Source organism: Canis lupus, chromosome 7, assembly GCF_048164855.1.
Source record: "Canis lupus baileyi chromosome 7, mCanLup2.hap1, whole genome shotgun sequence".
Taxonomy (NCBI): domain Eukaryota; kingdom Metazoa; phylum Chordata; class Mammalia; order Carnivora; family Canidae; genus Canis; species Canis lupus.
This window is the reverse complement of record NC_132844.1, coordinates 29221586-29240503: the sequence shown is the minus strand read 5'-3', so window position 1 is coordinate 29240503 and position 18918 is coordinate 29221586. Positions and strand designations below refer to the sequence as shown.

The window sequence follows — 18918 nt, the reverse complement described above, 5'->3', positions numbered from 1 at the left end:
TTGGAAAACTGCCAAATATCTGCCAAATATCTACTAAAGCTGAACGGATTCTATAATCCTCCTCCTAGGTAAATATCCACCAGAAAAGCACAGACAAGCACCAAAGACTCTATAGAACTGTTCATAGTTGTAGTGCTTGCAATAGCAACGAACAGCAACCTAAATGTCTGTCCATACAAGAATGGATAAAGCACAGTTTACACTCATAAACTAGAATACTACACAGCAGTGAGAACAAATGAAGGACTGCCATAGGCAATCATAACGTTGAAAGAAAGCAGACTCAAAGGGGCATCTCCTGTATGATTCCACTGACAGGATATTTTGGAATAGGCCATAATCATCAACTATGATAGAATTCAGAGTGGAGATTGCCCTTTGGAGGACAGGATCCACACTCCATTTATTATTTCTTGATCTACATGCTGGTTAGATAGGTGGACCTACTTCTTAAAAATTCACTGATGAAGTTGCCTGGGTGGCTCAGTTGGTTAAGTGGCTGCCTTAAGCTCAGGCCATGATCCTAGGATTCTGGGATTGAGCCCCGTGTCAGGCTCCCTGTTCAGTCTGCTTCTCACTCTCCCTCTGCCCCTCCTCGGCCCCTGTTCGTCCTCTCTCTCAAATAAATAAAATCTTTTTAAAAAATTCACTGATGAACATTTGTGTACTTTCCTACATGCTATACTTCAATAAAAATTTGACTTACAGAATGTAAAGGAAAAAAAATACTGGGAGAAAGACTGATGGGGACCAGGGAGTCATTTCAATAATTCTTTTCAAATATGCTCTTATCTTCCCTTCTTACACTTGTATAACTTGTACCTGGACTACTCTACCTAAAACCTCCTGAGGAAATTAAATTTTGGCCTTAGGGAAGTGTTTAGACAGTCCATGCACAGACAGTCCTGGGGTGAGAAAGCAGCGTGGAATTGGAGTAGAGTCTGGCACAGGCTGCAGGTGAGTCAGGCCAGGGTTCCTGGTAAGCCTCAGCATTCCTTAACCCAATCTGGAATGTCACACTCTTGCTGGGCCCATTTGCTCAGTGCTCAACAAAAGCGTTGGGTCTGAGGCAGCCACAGGGAGCAGTAGGCATGGAGCGTGGTGACGACTTCCAAAGGGGCATCCCTTTGTCCCACAGGTCACAATAACAGGCTGGCAACTGATTTGTGTAATTCCATCTGAATCTCAGAGGAAATTTCTAGTACAAAGTAGAAAGTTGTTCTTCAGTGGAAAGAAAAATGGATCCGAAAATGTAATGCTGTGAACTAGTTTATGGCACAGGTACTATTAACTCTGATGTTTGCGAAAAACAAGTAGCTCACAACTTGGGTTACTAAAGTTGAATTTCACAAACATTTTTTTCCTTAGGGGAATCTAAACTGTATAATATTAGCCTTCCTGCCAGGGATTTTCAGGCCTTCCTAATGCTTACAGTGGTAACCGGAATACATTCTCTACTAAGCCTGGAGGCAGCCCTGAGTCAGCTCTTCCCATTACCTGTACACCTAAGCCATTCAGGAGATATTATTCAGAAATGCCTCTGGAGGAGATGCTACAGAGCTCCACCAATATTCTGGCCTTCTCCTATACCAAGAACTTTTTCTTTAAGTTTAAATTAACTGACTTATAGGCATTCACATCTGCTTTCTTTCCCTTTATGTAGGAGTTGCTGCTTCATCCTTTGGGTGGGACAAACTAGAACTCCCAAGTTAAAAAAAATTGTCCACAAAAACTTCGTCACTCACTCCCTCTCAGAAGCCTGATTTCTATACTTGTCTCTAACCTTCACATTGATTCTCCAGGCTTCGAGGTCTATGAGCAATGAAGCCCATTAGCTAAATTCTTTTGGAAACCTGACAGCCTCACACTGTGCAGTTGTTCCTATGGGCACATCTGCTACACAGTAGGAGAATGAGATTGGATGCAGTCCTTCCCCCGCCTCCTAACTTTACTGTTTAAAATGGTACTGAGTTTTAGAAGTGGTAGGCAGTAGACAATTAAGGCATCCTTATACTTTGGTCACTATCTTGACATATTCAAACACTCCAGCTTTATGTTCATCATTGATTAAACACTTGAACTGCTGATTCCAGAGAGCTACTTCTTAGAATGGGATTCAATAGACAAAGCACTAGTGATTTTCAACTCCCAAACCTTGCATGTGACATAGCACCTTAGTATGTGCAGCAGCCCTTGCTCATGCACACAGACACATGCCTCTTTTTGCTAACACTCGGTGTTTTGGTTTCCCCAGATAAAAAACATTCTTATATCCCCAACTGCAACACCAAACTTCCATGTGGAATGGTGATATCTTATCTAAATCTCTATATATCCCTCCATGAGGTCTTGCATACAGGAGGCTGACAACAAATATTTGTTGGCTGGAAGGAATAAGTGATTGAATTAATGCATTACATAACTAGAATCCAAGTTTAGTATATTTCTTTCTTTTTTTTAAAATTTTTTAGTACATTTCTATACAGTTATCAAAGAAAATAATGTTTCATAGGATGGAGCTAGCTAAAAAGAGTTTGGGAATTCTGATATTTCTAACCCCAGTATTCCAACACTTTTCCTATGTTACCCAGCAAAGCACCCTCGCCAGAAAATGACTTTGCTTGGAGCTTTGCCCAGCACTGCTTCACAGGCATCAAAGTTGAGAGCAAGGGGCAGAGACCCTCACTGCTCTTCCCAGCTCTCGGAAGAGATAACTATCACAGTGGGGTCCTGAGGATTCTGGGTCATTTTGTTTCTTATAAAACTTATTTGTTGGGGTATCACCATAAGATTTCAAGAATTAGAATCAGGGGATAACAGTCTTCATATTGAAAACACAAACTTAAAGATGGCATCAATCATTGAGTGATTTAAAATATTGGAATTAGGCAGGTGGTGACACTGACAATGTGAAGACTATTCCAAGTGTTATTCTGAACACTGGGGTACAGTCTGGTCCTTAACAATGACCATGGCTCACCAGTTTTTCAAGTGTTTGCTTGCCATGCATATATTGTGTCATTCTAGTCTGTTTAACTCAAAAGATTTAATCCCACAAGATCACCTATAATTAGAGAGTGATGATGCATTCTTAGAAGACAAATATAGACACCACAGAGGTGATGCATCAGCAGTCTGAAAATAATTAATGCTTATCCTCACAAGGCCACCTACACCAAGACACTTGGGAACAGTTCACTATTGCCATAATGTCATAGAAGGATGGCAAAATCATTTTTCTTATCTGCAGAAGTAGGTCACAGCAAGAACATTAGGCCAACCCCTCCCCCCCCCCAAAAAAAACCCCAAATCCAGAGTGGACATGAATAGTTTTGTGACACAATCTTTTAATTTTTCAACTCAATGTAAGAATGTAAGACTTGGTCACTGAATCACTCTGTACTCTCTACACATCTCCCTACATGGTAATAGACCAGAATGAGGCCTTGAAATGCAGTATTTGCAGACACAGCAAAAAAGCTCCATTACCAGAATGCAGCTTCTTGACTGACAAGAGCTCAAGGATTTGAGGCAGCCAGTGGTTTTGTTGTTGTTTTATTTCCAATGACAAAATAAAACCTATCATCATAAATTAGCACATCTATCAGGAGTCTGAGCTAGGCAAAATATAGTCATAGAGGCTAAAGGTTATAGCACTTCCAGCTTTTAAACTCAGCATATGGCACACGTGGGGCAGCATTTTATTCCCATCCATATGTCTGTTTAAGCTCAACTCAACAGAACTTGCAAAAACAGTCTGAGTTTTGTGCGTTGCACTAGTGCTGGTGCCTTCTAAATAATAAGTGCCTTTCCCAGTGCCAATGAAGAGGGCATAAAAAGGGGTCTCACAGTAGTGGGAAGAGGGACCAGGACATTCACGTGGATGATTCTATAATCTCAGGAAACTTATCAGAGAGGCAGAAATCCACACTGCCTAAGGCTTTGCCCTGTCATCAGTCAGACAGACACAGCATGATTCCCACACCAGCAGCTTTTCCCAGTCACCGCTGGGGCTCCTTACAATCAGGCACTTGGGTTCACAGACTCACTGACACTGGACTTTCTTCTTGGGGAACAGATAAATTATCTCCAGGAAACCAGGCTTCTCTCCTAACTACGTGCTCTTATTGACCTACATTTTTAAAGAAATTTATTCTGAAGTTGTGGGAAGGGCTAGAACCCATTCTTTGGCTCCAATTCTGAGTTACTCATTTGGCGCAGTCCTTCCTCTCTCTTTTCCCCTCAAATGTACTGAAAAGCTTTCCTCTGTCTTTTTTTCCCCTTGCTTTCCTTACTTTCTTCTTGCTCAGACTAATCCTATTTCATCTTTTACAGAATATGATTTTCTGTGTTCACTTTATCATTTTTACTCCTCTTAGTATCATTGATGACCTTCGAGCTTAGTTATTCCCTGCTTTCTCTTCCACATTCATCCTTATTTTTTCCCCCATTTTAGCACTGAAGGACAAGTGTACAATGAGGAAATTCTTAAGTTGTGTCACAGTTCCCCTAGGGACAATCTTCTTCCTCGAGCTATTAGATTGGAAAATGGTTTTTTAAAAAAACATCAAGGCTTTGTCACAGAGCAGGTGCAATCATTAAAATGTAAAATTAGTCCTTTTTCCAACAAAAGTGGTGTGATACTTTGCTTCTAACTGCACAAAAGGATTTAGGAAATGGAATATAAAAAAACCTATCAAGAGCTTTGAAGAGTTAGGTGCAATGTTATATGATATTTTGTTCCTACAGTGTCGATGATAAAGCCACAGCAGGGTGGAATGCTATAATTTTGCTTTCTGTATTCACTATTGCAAGGTCAGTTCATTTAAGCATTGAAAATTGACCTGCTTTTTATTCACGCACACATCTATTTACTCATTTATTCAAGACATTCATTGGGTTCTTCCAATGTGCCAGGCAGAGTAATAAATTAAAATAAAAATTAAAAATCTTTTTTATCCTGAGAAACATGTCAATGGTTCGTCTCTATTCTAGACATGCCACTCACTTCAAAGATTATCTCATAAATTCTATTTACCTGCAGAAAATGAGGAGCAGCAGTAATAATAAACTTACCTGCAGGCAGATGCAGGAAGGCAGACATAGTTTCACAGCACTCTGTAAAACCTGTGACTGTTTCACTAGCTATTAACTGGCAGCCTAGTGGGCTTGGACCACAGTGGGGGGAAAGGCTCTGGGCTTGCATTCCAGCTCTGTGGTTTGCTGCTGGTATGGCTTTTCTTAGGCCCCCCTGAGCCTCCGTTTCCTTCTGTGAAAAATAGAGCTAGCTGTACTAGTCCCCAAGGGTGGGTATGATGGTTAAATGAAATAAAATCCACAAATCTACTACTATGCCCATCTCAAAGTTGATGCTCAATTAGTGGTACCATTATCATGACTGGAGTTTACGGATAGGAGAAATGACTGCCCCAAACCAAGTTATTCTTTTCTTTTCAGAAGAGGAATGATAACGTTGATTTCAAGGAGGCATAGGTTAAAAATTAGTGTATCGCATGCATTAGCTCTGCTCCTCTTGAGTTGTGCTATTTCTCTCACCAAGCACCCCATTTATTATCTCCATAAATGCACATCCACATGAGCACCCTATTCACTGATGCTTACCTGCCATCATTATCTTTTTCTCCTTTTAGCCCAAACTTGTTTAGAGAAAGCTCAACACAGGAAAGTAGTCAGCTACTTTACATGAGTCAACAAAGGGAAGGCGATGAATCAATTTCTTTTTGCTTAGGGTTGCAGGTGAGGGAAATGTGAGGAAAAGAATAATAAGGATTTTTTGGGCCCCCAAAAAGAGCGACTTAATGATTCAAGCCTAGCAACAGAAACTGATGCTTGGTTGTAGAGAGGACTATTGATTTCATGTGTTCACTTCAATTTGGTTCACAAAACTACACGACATTAGAGCTGGAAGAGATGTAAAAAATAATTCAGTCAAATCCCATTTTTTTAGAAATAGAGAATTTGAGGTCCATAGAAGTCTTAGATGTCTTGTGAAGGCGACCCAGCTAATTGCTACAGAACCAGAACTAGAATCTAGGTTTCTCACATTTTCATTCCAAAAGAAATTTAAAATGACTAGGGTACAGTGTATTTAGGTGGTTGTCTTTGTCTGTTTGCCAATGTGTTTTTGTCTAGTGTGAAAAAGAATCAGACTTTTAAAAGGGGTTTGGACCTGGGTGATTTACTTTATGTGCCTAGTGGTGGTAGTGAGCAGCCCATCAATGCTTTGAAATTACACGCAAAATTTTAAGTGGATATGCATTTTTAGGGGTGGGGGAGGGGCAGAGAGAGACTCTGTTTTTTGTTCTTTTTGTTAAAGATTTTATTTCCTTATTTTTAGAGAGAGTGCATGCGAGAGAGCACATGCAGAGGGAGAGGCAGAGGGAGAAGATAGAGAATCCTAAGCAAACTCCTCACTGAGCATGGAGCTGGAAAAAAGGCTCCCTTCTCATGACTTTGAGATCATGACTGAGCCGAAATCAGAGTTGGATGCCTAACCAACTGAGCTACTCTGGTGCTCTGTGGGCGTACATTTTTCTAGCAATAAGGTCCAAAGCTTTAACATAGTCTCAGAAGCATCAGCAAACAAAACAAAGTTAAGTGCAGTGGATTGGGTAGAGACAAGAGTAATAAGGCCAGAGGTTTCTAAGCTGCTGCAGGCTGGGATGCTTCTAGTGCAGGCATGGAGGATGTAGGGTAAGAGGAGGCTAGCTGGCAAAGAGAACTCTGTGGTCCCACCTTGCTTTCCAGAAGGGAGGCTTTATTTTGTATCTGCTTTCCACATTAGCGTTCTGCTCAATTTGCTGCAGGAAGGATGCTACTGCTGGCAGTAGGGGGAATGAAAACCACTATTGGACCATATTTTATAAAATTTCAATAAATGTGTGGCCCTCCCTCTGCCCATTAAAAAAAATAACCTTCAGCATTCTGTCAAGAGTTCCTTCTCCTGACTATATCTGTTGTTCTGTGTTTAACAACCAAGGTATCTCTTGTCTTCCCCATATCTTCAATGAATGCCTGCTAGTGGCAAGAAAATAAGGACCAGAAATTGAAAGTGGTTGGAAAAAAAGAATCTGAGTCCATCCTATCTTATTTCATGAGGATAACAGAAATCACTTTTTTTTTTCTTTTCCCTAGCTTCTCTCAGGATGATCTTCATCCCAAAAGCCAGGGTGCTGCAATAGCTGTATCAGAAACCCCAAGTGGATTGTCCACCTTTTTCTTTATAACCTGAGAAAAGCTCTTCCCTCCATTTTTCTCAGATAATAAAGAGTTGAAGGTATATATTTAGAAACCAGTAGTTTTAAGTTTTATAGAATGTTTGAAACTTGGGATGGGAAAAAAAAAAAAAAAAGAAACTTGGGATGGGGAAAAATGAGAACTAGCAAAAAGCAATAAAGCTTAGAAAGCAATATATTTGGTCATTTTCACCCAAAATTAGAACTTCATGCCCCTAAGACACAAGCCTAAATAATATTGTTTGTGTTGCATTAACCTTAAGGTATAATATGGCAAAAGCAGATTACAGGAAATCACAAAAAAACCTGTTATAACATTAGCAGCAGCTAGCAGGAGTATTTTGGCAAGCAATCACCCTTACAGATTGAGTTATAAACATTGGGATCATGGCCTGGGTCTGTGTGAGTTTAGACACAATTTGCACATAAATATATGACTTCAAAAATAAGTACCATATTGAAAAATGGCCACCCCACAAGATATTTTATATGAGGTTTGATGTTTCTCTTGTTTTGCATTTTGCCCTTCACTTAACGTGTTTATGAAGGACAGGAGAGCCCAGGGTTGGAGGAATAGTGAGGGATCAGCTGGTTCAACTCTACCTCTCCTGCGCTCCACAACTTATCAACATGGTATACATGGATTTAGGATTTTCAAAGATACTATCTCATTGAATAGCTGGACCAAACCCAATAATCTTCTGGTTATTGTGAATTATATTATAAAGTATAAGATAGTGGCACCTGGGTGGCACAGTTGGTTAAGCATCCAACTCTTGATTTTGGCTCAAGTCATGACTGTGAGATGGAGCCCCACATGGGGCTCCGCTCTGGATGTGGAACCTGCTTAGGATTCTCTCTCTCTCTCTCCTGCCTCTTGCCCTCTACTCTCTTCCTCTCTCTCTCAAATAAATAAATAAATAAATAAATCTTTTTTTTTTAAGTATAAGATAATGTTCCCATTTTTGAGAAATTTATGATCTCACTGGAAACCCTGGACATACATTTAAGCAGCTGTCCGTCATTCTAAGTGGGGGCCAGCCAGAGCAGGGAGTGACGAAAACACAGCTGTTAATCATATTGCCTTCTTTGGCACCCGTAAAGGCTAAGTACCCAATAGGAGGTATATAAAATATAACGTAGCTTGTTGCACTAGAGGAACACAGATAATACAGCACTGGGCTGCAACATTGGAGCCACGTCTCTCATAGTAATAATATGTTCAAAGTCAGAAATGAGAGGAAATAAAAGTAACAGCCACTTATTTAGTATTTGTTACATTCCAAGTACTCCTCAATATATTCACTGATTTATCATTACAATACCCATAAGGTAAAAACAAACATAGGCTCAAAGACATACTTGCCTAAGGTTCCACAGCCAGCACATAGGGGCTGAGATTTCACATCAAAGCTGAGTTCTAAGCCCATGCTCCAATCTCAACTCCTCATCCTTGTTATTTCCAAGATTCTTCAAATGTGTTAACATACCTGTGATGATGCCTTGTTCAATTATGAAATATAGCAAAGCTCATAAAGTATGTAGAACTTTCTGTAGAAATTTTACTGATATCTAAGTATGTAATAATTTTCTACGTTTCATATTAATATATCTTAAGGACTATTACTACAGTATATTCAAGATAATGAGATAGAGGACACATTATATTTAGTTTCTGAAGGTTCATATCAAAGGCCATACATTCAGAATACATTCATAACTGATAAATTGTTTGGATATTTTATTCAGCTTGATGAATGGAACACTGAGATGAGTTCAAGATATTTAAGCATTGGGATAGATTCAGTGTTGGTGGGGGAAGGCAGATATAAATCTGTTATATTTAATGGTACTGTTTTAAGAAAATGACTGTAAACAAATAACATCAACACACATTTTAAGTACAACTTTTAAGTAGGAACAAATACAATGGACTGTACAGTATAAGGAAAGTACACTTATAAAGTCCTATCTGCTGCTTGAAGAAAGTCAGCTGAAGGTACATTCACTTCTGGATGCAGCAGCTAATTCATATAATGCCTGGGCGTGTTCAGTCAGATCCAATAATGCCAACTTTATTAGTTTTAGATTATGACATTTTAGAAGGAACCTTCCATTTTATCTACACAGATTCTGGCACTTGCAGCATCCCATCAGAAGTCAGACACTAGTTATTAAAAGCTGGTTTCGACGGATTGAATCTGATGATTAAGGATGACTGCAGAGAAGGGGTACATGGGGCCACTTAGAGAACAAAGGAAAGGCTAAGCTTCTGCCTCAAAAATCCTGCATGAGCCTCCTTTTCTAAAGGATATTGAAAATGACATCTCACGTGGGGCACTTTTTTCCAGTTCTCATAGGAAATGAATTCTCTCTCCTGAGAGAGAACAGAAGCTCAACTGGGAAGAAAGGAGAAAGCAAGGAAGGCAAGCCCAGTGCCAACAGGAGCAGCAAAGGCAGGAAGAAAGGAAGTTAACTTCTTTGTTTTGGCAGCAGTTTTGTATTTGCCTTTGTGGCGTCTCTGAATTCCTGAAAGCGCCATCCATAATCACTGGCCCTTCTCCTAGGGAAGTAAAAAGAAAGAGCAAGCAAAAGAACTTTATGTCCTGAATCTTACTGTGACAGGAACCTTTCACAAATCTGAGCTTTCTAGGCTACTCATATGCATGATTTATGGTGAAGGTTCGAGGCTCTTAAAGTCATTTTACAAATGAGAAAATGCTTAGTACCTTATTAGGTACTAAGAAAAATACCTGAGTGTGCTTGATGAAAAAGTTGAAAAGAAGACCAAAGCCTTTTCCAGAAAAGGTTCCTAGTTTAGCTTAGATAATTACAGTGCTGTGGAAACATAAGGTTTGGTGTAACAGGATAACTTAATGAGACATAAACTAGTGTACTGTCTTTGATGCTATGGACTCCTTTGCAAATGATTGCAAGAGTTTTCACTCTCCTTTCCTTTCCCTCATGCACAGGAAAGGCAGAAAGACCCCAGTGAGTTTGAATGCCTGCCTCCCTTACTCCTCCTGGAGGCTACAGCTTCCAGAGGCCAGGGAAGGAGGCCACTCCACAAGAACAAAGTAGGCTTTCTGAGATGCAAATCAGGGGAGACATGGTTAATAAATTCCAGAGCAGTGTCTCTGTTTTTAGTGTCTGGCCTTAGAAGTATCAAATATGAGAGGGCAGATGATTATGACGATGCCAGGGGAGACCCTGGATGCAGCAGCATGGGTCTCTGGAACTAGCCTGGCACACAGGGAGTTGAAATACCAGGAAACTGCCACCTTTTTATTTTGGTCAGAGTGTCTTCCCAGAAATCTTTTATTCTGATTTTCCTGGACTGACAGAGACCGGTTACTTTAGGGAAAGGAAAACTTGCTTGAGAAAAACAGACATTGCTGTCTCAGTATTTATCCCCAAACTGGCAAACAGAAAACAGTGTCACACACGAAAAAGGTTCACTGAAAACACTCCCTACTTGAGAAAACAGTACTTCAAATACCACCACATGAAATTGCTGTACTAAGAAAGTCACACTTTCCAAGTCTGATTCATAGCATTAATGTTCAACTGGAAAAAAATATATAAATTTCTAGGAAACACTTCCATACAGGGAAGTATATATTAACACTATAACCAAATACCACACGGTTGGCTGAAGTTGAGAGAGAAGTGTTTGAGGATAAATTACGGAACAAATGTATCCACGTCTAGCAATTAATCTCTAAAGTCCTTGGCCAAAGCTTCTCTTCTCATCCAAGCTGACAAATGTGTTTTGGGATTTGATAGCCAGAAAAATCCTTGGGAGGTATTTTAAGAGTAATTTTTCTTAGAGGAGGCAAAGGAGTAAAGAAGGCAAGGTGAAATGCCTTCAATATTTCTTTGATATGCTTATCTTTTTAATATGATAACAGCACACTGATCTGCAACAAGACAATTTAAATGGAAATTTAAGATTTATTACACATTTTGCTGTCTTTCAAAATAGCAATGCACCAAGCCTAAAAAGATTTCATCAAGTATAATTTAACATTTTCTTGATGATCCAAGGTCAATATTATAAATTACCTACTAGTTGTGAGATCTTGGGCAAATCACCTGAATCTTCAGTGTCCTCATCTTTACCATGGAAATGATAGTATCTGTCTTATAGAATAGTGGTGATGGATTAAATGAGATCATCCCTGCAAAGCACTTAGCATAGAGCCCTTTACACTATTAAGAGACTCAAAATGGTGGTTACTGCTTCTTTTTAATATATTTCTCTGCTCATGATTATGATCTAGAAAACTGAGTTGACCTGTAAGTTTAACTTCTGAAGTTACCATCTAAAATTTAAACCTATATTCTCTTTTAGAAAAGAAAAAAAAGATCAAATAACCATTTCTTTCAATGTGGTAGACTTAATGTCAGAAGCAGCCCTTGGTATAAAAGACTAAAAATGTTGAATAAATATTTTTAAAATCTCTAATACATAGTTGAGTTGTCAGGAGAATAACTGAATCCTATAAGGTAAGAAAGAATTCTGAAACCTCTTGGTAAGCCAGGGCTGAAGAAAGAGTTTTCCAGAGGAATCCGCTCATCCTTGAAGGTCAAGACTAGAGCATGAGCTTTATGCTGGGGGTCAGAGGACAAGCCTGGGACCCTGTAAAATAAAAGGCTGGATCAGAAGCCCTTAAGATACCTGCTCCTCCTTCCCTGCCACTACCTCGTGGTAAATGAATTAGAAAAACAATCTGCCCTCCAGAGGCTGACAGTAGATGAAGCTATTTACCTGCCTCAGCCTTGGTCAGTCTGGCAAGGAGGGTGAAGGGAAAGGCACCTCTGAGAATTCCTTTTTTTTTTTCCTCTGAGAATTCCTAATCACAAGTTCACTCTTGGGAATATTTGGGGATAGAATCCATACTATTTATGGGACCTCATAAACGATCCTTTCTGGAAGAACATACTTTTAATCTAGACCTCAAAGAGCTCCCACAGGAAAAAAAAAAGCTCCCACAGATAAATACTAGGGAGAACATGAGCCTACGGTCACTATCACTTACCTACTTCATGACCACAGACAACTTTGAAAATATTTCTGTGACTCAGTTTCCTCATGTAACAAATGTAGATGATAATAGTACTTGTAATAGGGACTCTTGAAAAAATTAGATAAGTTACTATGTATAATATGCTAGGAATGGTGACTACCCCACCACAGTAAATACTCAATAAATATTAGCTATTACTAAAGGATATGGAAACTATTTATGACATAAATGAAGAAAGTAGGATTTAACATTATATATAACCTGCTTCTGGTTTTTCTTCATCTCTTTAACTGCCCTCCTTCCCGCCGCAGCATTCCTGCAGAGAAAACACTGGAAGGAAATAGACCAACATGCTAACTCTGTAGGATATGACTCAGGGAAATTTATTTTCCTTTTAGACTTTTTAGTTTTTAAATTTCCAACAACCATTATATATTTCTTCTACAATTAGAAATACTTAAAATAAGAAAAGACTCCTGTTTCCTCTCGTTGAATCCCATTACCCACTCCTCCCCCCTAATGCTGGCATTCTTGTTTTCTTCACAGAGTGACAATTTAGCCACATAATTTTCAGGTTAGTAGGTAAAGAAGAGAAGGACATCTAAAGGAAAAAAAAAAAAAACATATCAGAAAGAAAAAACTGGCAGGTTCCCACATCATGGAGGAGAGAAATAGTTTAAATACTTCCATGCATAAAAACAGATTGGCTAGTGATGGCACTCATGTTAAAAGCCAGCAGAGGTTTGGGGGTAAGGAAGATTTTTTATCCCCTCGGGTTTAACTTGCTTAGCTTTTGTGATTATGGCCCACAAAGTCAAGATGTCCTATATGTATAATTATAGACAAATATCTGAATGATAAGGGCAAGTAACACAGTTATGTCTGAAAACAAAGTCTACTTTAAAAATAAAATACATTATTTGAAGAAGGAATAATAAATCAAAGTCACCTTTCTTGTAATTTAGATATATTTTAGTCTTTATGAATCAATCTACTGTAACAAAAATGTCCCTGGAGTGCTGTCATATTTTCTGCCTGCCCAGCACATTCTGGACACCCTTGAAATGTTTGAAGAATTTCTTTCTTTATTGGTCCTACTTTCCTAGGACAGAGCCAGAAAACTTGTTTCTCCTGCCTTCCATGAAGTCAGGGCAGCATTATGGGACCAGATTCCACCAACCAAATGCCCTGCTCAGCACTAAGTTTGAGAAGTAACTTGAGGAAGAAATAATGGAGAATCCATCCTATGGTGACCATAGAGGGAAGTATCAGACTTTCTGAGGGTAGGAGGTCCCCTGGATAAGTGATGTAGTGACATTTTCCCTAAAACAACCTGGTTGGCATACTGGGCTCTGTTCCTGGGTGCACATGTAACTACTGGATACCCTTTAATAAATTCTGCTTCTGCTCAAACTAGCCAGGGTGAGTTCTATGGTTTCAAAGAAATCTGAAAATATGAGGAATGATGATAAATGAAGCCTCTAAAACATGAAGAATAACAGCAGATGCACCACAAAATTACAAAAATACTAAATAACTATTATCTCACTGGTTGGTCCTTTGTTTGTACACAGTAGAGACTAAATTCTCATTTACAGGTGGGGAAACTTTCCCAAGATCACACAACTTATAAGCATATGGTAGAACTGGTATTCAAATCCACATATTTCTGGCTCCAGAGTCCGAAATCTCACACTGACATAAACCTCTCCCCTGATACAACCCAACAGGGGATATAAAAGAAATATCTAATGACACTTTAAAAAGACTTCCTAAAGAGGGGAAATCCCAGTGTGCTTTATCCAAGCCCTTTTTCAGATTCTTCAGTTCACTTTACTGTGACTTCTAAACTAAAACACAGAAATGGAATGAAATCCATATAAAAAGTGAGTAAGAATGCAAAAATTTGTTCAGATGCTTAATAGATCCCGGGAACCACACATATGAATGACTTTCTTTTTAAAGCCAATTCCTATCATTCACTAAAAATAAAACAATACTACAATCTCTCAGGGACATCTGAGAACATTATTAATAATGTTACATATATCATAAAAAGCAAAGGAACAGGAAATATGAATTTTTAAAAATACAGTTCAACTATATCCTGATATCTGTAATCAGCTCTATATTGCAAATTGCCACTTCATCATGGTAATTTTGCAAATGTACTGGGAAGCTTTAGAAGACCTTTTAACACCTGTTTTAGGAAGACCAACCACCTTATATTAGCCCCTCTGCACATTTAGAAAACAAGATTCATTTACCAAGTCTGCTTAAATCTTAAAATATGAATGTATTCAGTGATAATTTTATTTTGCAGAGTAGAAAGAAACACAAGGGAGCTTCTAAATGTTGGCTCTCATTATACTTCCAATTATTTCAATTATTTCAGATTATGCATAAGGCAATTTCTCCTTTGATAAAATGCTGGATAAAGATAACCAGGGGAATCTAAATAGCAGCAGTCTTTGTACATATGGTAAATTATGTTCTTGGCGGCGGGGGGGGGGGGGGACAAAAAGCTCTAAGTTAGGTGATGTAATATGAATTTGATTTTCTTATGGAGACACTATTGTAACAAAGCCTTGCATAACTAAACCTAGTCCAAACTTTATATATAAAAATTATAAACATCTCATTTAATCAACTGTTCTGCATTATTTCAAACATAATTCCAAAAAAAACAAAATTGCAACCAAATAATAAAACCATGCCTACTATGATTCCTGCTTGATTTTGTTAAAAACCAGAGGATAAAGAAAGGCATAATCAGAACCCATAGAAATAACAAATCTTTCTTTGGGTAAACATAAGATGTCCATTTAGCCCTACAAACCAATAAACTCTTTCTTAAGGATTTTCTTACTTCATAGGAATGAGTGGCTTTTCAATAGCCATGTTTGTCCTGTATGACCTTGGGCCCCGATCACATCTGACAGAGATAAACTCTGACCTAATAGAACTGCCTATCTTATCACAGAACTAAGACTTTTGGGGAAAAAAGGGTGACTTAACTGCTTTTTGAGAAAATATCATTTTTGCTAAGCTTTTTTTATAATTAAAGACACAGATATGGGCTTTCTAGAACTAAAAACCAGAAGATTTTCAATTTTCTTAAGATTCCAACTCCTCAACACCACCAGCTATTCTTTGAACATTGATGTGAAGGCACTGGAGTCTTTAAAAAGATGAAGATAACCAACACTTACTTCTTTAGCATTTTTCCATCCATTCTTTCCACTTCTCAGAATGTGAGTTCATACCATTACAAGCTACAAGGCTCTGAAATAAATGGTGGCCAAACTGGAAGACAACGAATTATGGTGTGTACATGAAAGACTCTACCTCAAGTCTTAGATGTTATCTTACATATTATAGTAATAAAGTAAGCTACACTCAGTCTGATGTCTTAATTTGTATCCAGCTACCTCTTGGTCCCAACTCTCAAATGGAATTTGGCCATCCCCTAACACCTCTCTACTCTAGTTGGCATCAGTATGTTTCCTTTCTTAAGGCTCTAACGATAAGCCTTGGTCTAGTCCCCTATCTTGTATGGAATATTTTTGTTTTATTTTTTGATTTGCTATCTTATATTTTAAAACTTTTATTTTGAAATATTTTTAAATTTAGATAAAATTGCAAAAAAGTACAGAGCATCCCCATATGCAATTTACCTAGCTACTCCTAATATCAGCATCTTACATAATCACAAGATGATTATCAAAACCATGAAATTAATATTTGTACAACACTATTAGGTAAACTACAGATCTTATTCAAATTTCACCAGTTTTTCCACTATTATTTTTCATTTGTTACATTTATACCCCTAATCAATTTGGAGTTTATTGCTATGTATGGTGTAACATATGGATCTAATTTTATCTTTTTCTAAAAAGCCACCCAATTGTTCACAGCAGCATAATTATGATAGTAAAAAAAAGAGAGTCAACCAAATATCCACTAACTGATGAATGGATAAATAAAATGTGATATATCTATATAATGGAATATTATTCAGCAATAAAGAAGACTGAAGCATTGATTTTTGCTATGACATAGATAAACCATGAAAACTATGCTCACTGAAAGAAGTTGATCACAGAAGACCACACTGTCATCAATTTTTAAAAACTCTGTAATTTTAATTTATATGTTCCTTTCACCCAGGAGTTGTTTAATAAGAGAATTTATTAATACCTAGGTATAAAGGCTTTCCTCTTTTTTGTCTTTTTTGTTTTTGTTGGCAAACTGTGGCTTTTAAGCATTTAAAAGTGTAGTTTGTCATGTTTAATGCACTGTGGCTTGAATTCTATGTTGTCTAGTATCAGAATCACTACCATTCCTTTTTGTTTCCATTTACACAATACAAACATAATTCTACCTTTGTCCATCCTTTCTTTTTAGAATATTTGAATCACTGTTTTAGCTAGTATCGGATATAGAATATATACTTGGGTTTTACAATGTAAGCCAAATTGTAAATCTTTTTAATAAGTAAATTAAGCCCATTCACATTTATCGTTAGGACTGATATGTTTAGTCACATGTTTATCATGATATTTTATAATTATGAATTAAAAATAAAATTCCTGTTTCTTTCCCTACAAGAGGCACATATTGATATTTAGGAAAGTTTCTTATTTTAATTCTAGTGATTACCTTTGTACTTATATTTTTAAATGTCCTTTATTTAGGGGCGTGTGGATGGCTGTCAGTTAAGCATCTGCCTTCAGCTCAGGTTATGATCTTGAAGTCCCAGGATCAAGCCCCACATTGGGCTCTCTGCTCAGCAGGGAGTCTGCTTCTCCCTCTGCCCCTCATTGTGCTCATGCTCCCTCCCTCTCTTTTGCTCTATCAAATAAAAAAAAATATTAAAAAAATTTCTTTTATTTAACTATTCACCATATTACATTTCTCTTTTGGCTAGGGGTATTCTTTATCATCCACTTATTATCAATTCAAAAAATGATTTTTTTCTATTTTCATCTTTCTCTATCCCTTCTCCCTTCATTTTTTAAGTTATATTATTTCAATTTTGTCACAGTACATAACATGTGTGTTAGTCTTCTATCATCATGCCCATCTCTATTCTAGTCTTACATGAATATCTATATATATTTAAAGGCCATGATCAATGTTAGTCCTATGCTGACGTTTTCTCTGTCATTAGTTGGGAATCCTCTAGTGTAGAGGTCAACACACTTTTCCTGTAAAAAAACAGAAAGTAAATACTTCAGTTTTGTGGACCATATGGTCCTTATCACAAATATTCAACCCTGCCACAGTGTAGCAGAAAAGCAGCCACAGGCAACATGTAAATAAGCAACTATGGCTATTTTCCAATAAAACTTCACTTAGAAAAATAGAGGACAGGCCATAGTTTGCTGACCCCTGCTCTAGCATTCTTTAAGAAGGACTGATAAATGCAGGATTCTCTAAATTTTTGTATAGTTAAAACTTTCAGTATTGCCTTGGTATCTGAAGGAGAGCTTGGCAGGTTATAAAATCCTTGATTCACACTTTCTTTCATTGAGGCTTTTTCAAAAAAATGCTACTTTCATTGTTAAGTTTCATGCTAGCCTAATTATTTTGTCTTTGCAAGTTATTTGATCTTTTGGCCCAGAGCACTTGAGTATTTTATCTTTATCCCTGAAATCTAAGAGATTTAGTATGATATGTCTCAGATTTGGTCAGTCTACATTAATTTTCTCAAGTACCCAGTAAACTCTCTCAACGTGCAGATTCGGGTCTTTCTCTGTTTCTGTAATTTATTTTTAAATTATAGTTTTAAATATTAGCTCTGTATCATTGTTTTATTTCCTTTTTTTTTTTTCCTGAGGGACTCTGAAATATATTTTTAAATGACTTCTTCGCTCATCTTTTATTCCCATTTCTCTTGGACCTAAAGGGTGGCAGAATAAGGCACTCCAAAATATGCCACTTTAACATAAAAATTATTTTGAATTAAAGCATTTAAAAAATAGCAAATCAAAGGAAAACACATTGACCTTCCTTCTTTTTCTTAAAAGCAGGATATGAAATTCCCACGTGAAAGATGTCCTTCCTAAACCAGAAGGAAAGTAACATTCTTATCCAGGACCAGAAACTGAGACACAAAAATTTTTTGTGCAAAAACAGACCTTGTTAAAAGAATTCTTACCTTTCTTTAGCCTGTTCACATAGTTTCCCCCCAATTGCTTCCCTGTTCAACCTACTATAAAAGAATGTGGGTTTGGTCATTTCTTTGGGTCTTCATTCCTTATGAGAGTTTGTGTCATGCAAAACTTGTATAAATGTGTATGCCTTTCTCCTGTTAATCTATCTCATGTCAGTTTGTCAGAGCTTGCCAAAAAAAACTAAGAGGGGAGAGGTAAATGCCTACCTTTCCTTCAGACCCTATTTCCTTCTTTCTTTATGTCATTTTCATTTTCCTGGTTATTTTCCTGTCTATCTTCAAACCCCTTATTAAATTTTCATTGGAGTCTATTTTCTCTTCTTTTTTCTAAAGATTTTATTTATGTATTCATGAGAGAGGCAAAGGGAGGAACAGGCTCCTTGAAGGGAGTCCTATATGGGAAATCTATCCCAGGGCCCCAGGATCTATTTTCATTTGGGCACTTTTAAAT

General features: G+C 37.6%; 1 protein-coding gene across 12 annotated transcripts in view; it reads right to left on the bottom strand.

Annotated features, from left to right (window-relative positions):
• The window catches only part of UBE3D (ubiquitin protein ligase E3D), a 203117-nt gene that overhangs the window by 77301 nt on the left and 106898 nt on the right, over positions 1–18918 (bottom strand). Inside the window, exons 10-11 of one of the 12 annotated variants that reach the window (XM_072832227.1) lie at positions 15499–15592; positions 12760–12887 (exon numbers count right to left, since the gene is read on the bottom strand). The exons of 7 other annotated variants lie outside the window; for them this stretch is intronic. In XM_072832227.1, coding sequence (XP_072688328.1) covers positions 15503–15592 — 90 coding nt within the window. In that variant the 3' untranslated portion in view covers positions 12760–12887; positions 15499–15502. Of the gene's footprint in view, positions 1–9789; positions 9820–12759; positions 12888–15498; positions 15593–18918 lie in introns of those variants that run through there. 4 more of the 12 variants (XM_072832228.1, XM_072832233.1, XM_072832235.1 and 1 more) reach the window with 4 other exon arrangements.